The sequence below is a fragment of the Olea europaea genome, chromosome 7 (genome assembly GCF_002742605.1).
Source record: "Olea europaea var. sylvestris chromosome 7, O_europaea_v1, whole genome shotgun sequence".
Taxonomy (NCBI): Eukaryota; Viridiplantae; Streptophyta; class Magnoliopsida; order Lamiales; family Oleaceae; genus Olea; species Olea europaea.
In genome coordinates, this window is record NC_036243.1 from 7,334,999 (window position 1) to 7,338,804 (window position 3,806).

Genomic DNA, 3,806 nt, shown 5'->3' on the forward strand with positions numbered 1-3,806 from the left:
TTTATTATGTCAAATAAATGTGAGTCAGCATGTTTGGCTTAACTTAAAGTTTACTTATATGTGAATAAATTAATGAGTTTTTGATAAGAAAATTATATATCGACTCCTATCTATCACCAAATCGTTTAGGCGGAGCGAGAATTGCATTAGAATTAACGGGTTAGGGATAGTTTCACTTAGTTGAAATTGACCTTATTGTCTTGGTCGCGCAAAGAAGATTATTGATGCCTTACTGTAAAATCTAATTCTATTAGCTTGATTAATTTTATCTGACTATGTACCACCTCTTCTATATTTCACAAATGAAAAATTGAATAAGAGTAAAGTAATGAGAAGGAAAAGAATTCTCTAGTCGTATGAAAAATGAATATTCTTAACTTTCAACTCGATAATTATATTTTCAACCAAACTCCATTCTACCAATCAGGCAGGTTGATCTCAACGACCACTATTATTGTAAACTTAAATTTGAAGCTATTTGATAGCCACCAGGACTATATAAAATGATAATTATGAATAAACCACAAAAGTAAAACTCAGAAACCTTAATTACCCAAAAATACTTTTTACAAAACGTTAAACTTGTTAGATCCTTAAAGTACAAAGTTGGTTTTTTTAATGTACGTATTCACACCCACAATTATTTAAATGGACATCTAAAGAGAGCCCATTTGTCACAATTAGGGTGTTATTTGTATGATTTTATTAGTTATATATTTTCCTTTACTTTTCAGTTACACCCTCTTCTTTCCCATGTTCACCATTAGTTTTCCTTCTCTATATATATACACACACAACTCTTTTCCTCTTTCACAACCAACCAATGACAAGTTCTGTGCTTGCTATGGATACAGACATGACAGCCACAAGAAAAGCTCTAGTCTTAGTTGTGATTATTATGTTTATGTCAATTCATGTGTATGGACATAATTCTTCGCCCCACCGAGACCGATTACGGTTCCAAGCCTCACTTATTCAAAGCAATTCAGTACTATCTAATTCTCCGTCCCCTACGGGTGCACCTGGTAAACCAAGTCCATTGGTATACGACGTGACATCATATGGTGCAGACCCGACCGGGGTATCAGATAGTACAGAATCACTTCTTGGAGCAATATCAGATGCACTTAATGGTTCTAGCAATGGATTTTTGTTCGAGGGAATAGTTAATCTTGGTGGCGCAGAGATTAATCTTCAAGGTGGGAATTACTTGATCAGCCGTCCGTTACAATTTCCGGTAGCCGGAAGAGGTAATCTAGTGGTAAGTCTTTTCGTGATCGTCATTAGAAGTGAAATTTCTTCGTTTAATGATGAGTCTCAGCCTCTTGCGCGAAAGCTTCATGTACACAATTTTGCATTTATGAAATTAGGATTTTTTTTTCCGTTTATTTAATTTTTTTTATTGACATCAGCCGAAAGTAGGTTTAGTTGTGAAATTTTCAACGAGAAAATCTTTATATATTATTGTCAGTCTTTATCATGCAACATAGAGGGAAAAAAGGTATTTATATCATCAGAAGATTTTTTAATAACTATACAATCTAAATAAGTTTGATAGTATTCTTGCCAAATTGTAACTGGTTTTAACAATTTACTGAAAATATGTCTTCAAATGTTAAATTAATGTCAGGCTTGCCTTTTGAGTTTTGACTGAGCCCAAAATCAAACATATTGACCTTTATTTTTCTGTTTAAATAGCATAATGTTTACCTAAATTCAACTGCTACAATTAATGTAGCCATACATTTTCATCGTTCGTGATTAAATATGTTGATCTGTTGACAGATACATGGAGGAACATTAAAGGCATCGAACAATTTCCCAGACGACGGCTATCTGATTGATTTATCACCTTCCTCGAACAATGGATCATCATCGGCATATAACTACGAGTTTATAACACTAAGAGACCTGTTGTTGGACTCGAATTATAGGGGAGGAGGCATTCAAGTTGTGAACTCTCTTAGAACTAGCATCGACAATTGCTATGTCACCCATTTTACAACAAATGGTATCCTAGTCCAAGGTGGTCATGAAACTTACATTCGAAGCTCGTATCTTGGCCAACACATCACGGCAGGAGGAGATCCAGGGGAAAGAAACTTCTCGGGGACGGCAATAAACTTGATGGGCAACGACAATTCTGTCACAGACGTCGTAATTTTTTCAGCCGCCATTGGAATCATGGTTTCAGGTCAAGCCAACACACTTTCCGGGGTACATTGTTACAATAAAGCGACCGGATTTGGCGGCACTGGTATCTATCTAAAATTGCCAGGCTTAACACAAACCCGCATCGTGAATTCCTACCTAGACTTCACTGGTATCGTTGCTGAAGATCCAGTCCAACTCCACATATCGAGTAGCTTTTTCCTAGGCGATGCGTACATTCTTTTGAAATCTATAAACGGTGTGATGAATGGAGTAAACATAGTGGACAATATGTTTGCGGGATCTGATAAAGGGATCGATATTGTTCAGTTAGATCAACGTAATGGGGCATTCAAAGAGGTTGATCAAGTTGTTATAGATCGTAACAATGTGAAAGGAATGAAGTTAAAGTCGACCGTAGCAAGACAAAGCGTGCAAGGAAATGGTAGCTCATGGATTGCGGACTTGAATTCAATTCTTGTATTTCCTAACCTTATTAAACGGGTACAATACACATTCATCGCGATGGGGAATTCATTTCCTAATCATGCCCTGAGAAATGTATCGAGTAACCAAGTCGTGATTCAGTCGGACAAGGATGTTTCAGCAACCGTTTTCGTCACGGTGGATCAAGGAAATTCCTTCTGAAATTAACTAACTATACTCGCATACTTAATTGATTTTTAAAGATTATTGATTTTATTTCCCATTGATTAATTCCGGTCTCCTGTGTAAGGTGGAGATTAGATAAAAGTCAATTTAATGCAAAAGATATTTTCATCTGCCCGCCTTGTAAATTAGACTACTGCTATTTTTATGTGGTTGAACTGAGTTGAACTTTTGATTTGAGATGCGATCCTAATTACAACTGTAACATATTGCAATGGTACATTAATGAGTATGGATGGCAAGGGCTAGTCGGGTATTCTCGGGCCGAGACAGGCTAAATCTTTTGCTTTCAGGTCGAGACGAGAAACATGGACAAAAATAACCTTCCTGTAAGCAAAGACGGGGGCATTAAAATCGTCAGTGCAATATGGGTCGGGAAGGTCGTCCTGCCTCGTTGCTATCCCTTTGGATTGGATGACTGGTTGGTTAGTATTGATAGCTGCATGCTGTTAATTAGGTGAATAGAATGTGGTTAGTTAACTTTTATAGTCATCATCCACGCGGTTGCAAATATGTACGTAGTTGGTAATTCTCACCAACTAGATACGAAATTAGCTGAGTGCAAACAACTTGAAAATGATGTCCAATGATAGTTTATTCTTATCAACAAATTAGGCTTTCCAGAATTACATGACATTTCTTTAGCTTAGTCACATTATTATTATTATTATTTTGGGAGCTAAGTCTTCACAATTGACGAAAAGGTACTTATGCTTGATTTGTTATTGTTATGCTTTTAAGAGAATCAGTCGAGGAAAATAATGAAACGAGTAAAATAATAAGAGTAATTCTATTAAAGGGTGGAATCAAAATAATCAGTCGGGAAGCTTGCTGGTAACGCTAAAAAATGATGCCAATAGATGCCGGGCCCACTCGCGTTCACATGGGCAAATTCTAGTGAGTTTAGATCATTGATTCGATCAGACGGTAGAATGGACACAAGAAATGCTCATTCGACGTGAGACTAAACAGTTCGGGCGTCGGCA

The 3,806-nt window shown here is 36.7% G+C and overlaps 1 protein-coding gene across 1 annotated transcript; it reads left to right on the top strand.

Annotated features, from left to right (window-relative positions):
- The first annotated feature begins 766 nt into the window (after nt 1–766).
- Nucleotides 767–2,934, top strand: LOC111396841 (polygalacturonase QRT3-like). Its single transcript, XM_023023382.1, has 2 exons — nt 767–1,261; nt 1,786–2,934. The coding sequence occupies exons 1-2, from the start codon at nt 824–826 to the stop codon at nt 2,797–2,799; spliced, it is 1,452 nt and encodes a 483-aa protein (XP_022879150.1). The 5' UTR covers nt 767–823; the 3' UTR covers nt 2,800–2,934.
- Nucleotides 2,935–3,806: the final 872 nt, after the last annotated feature.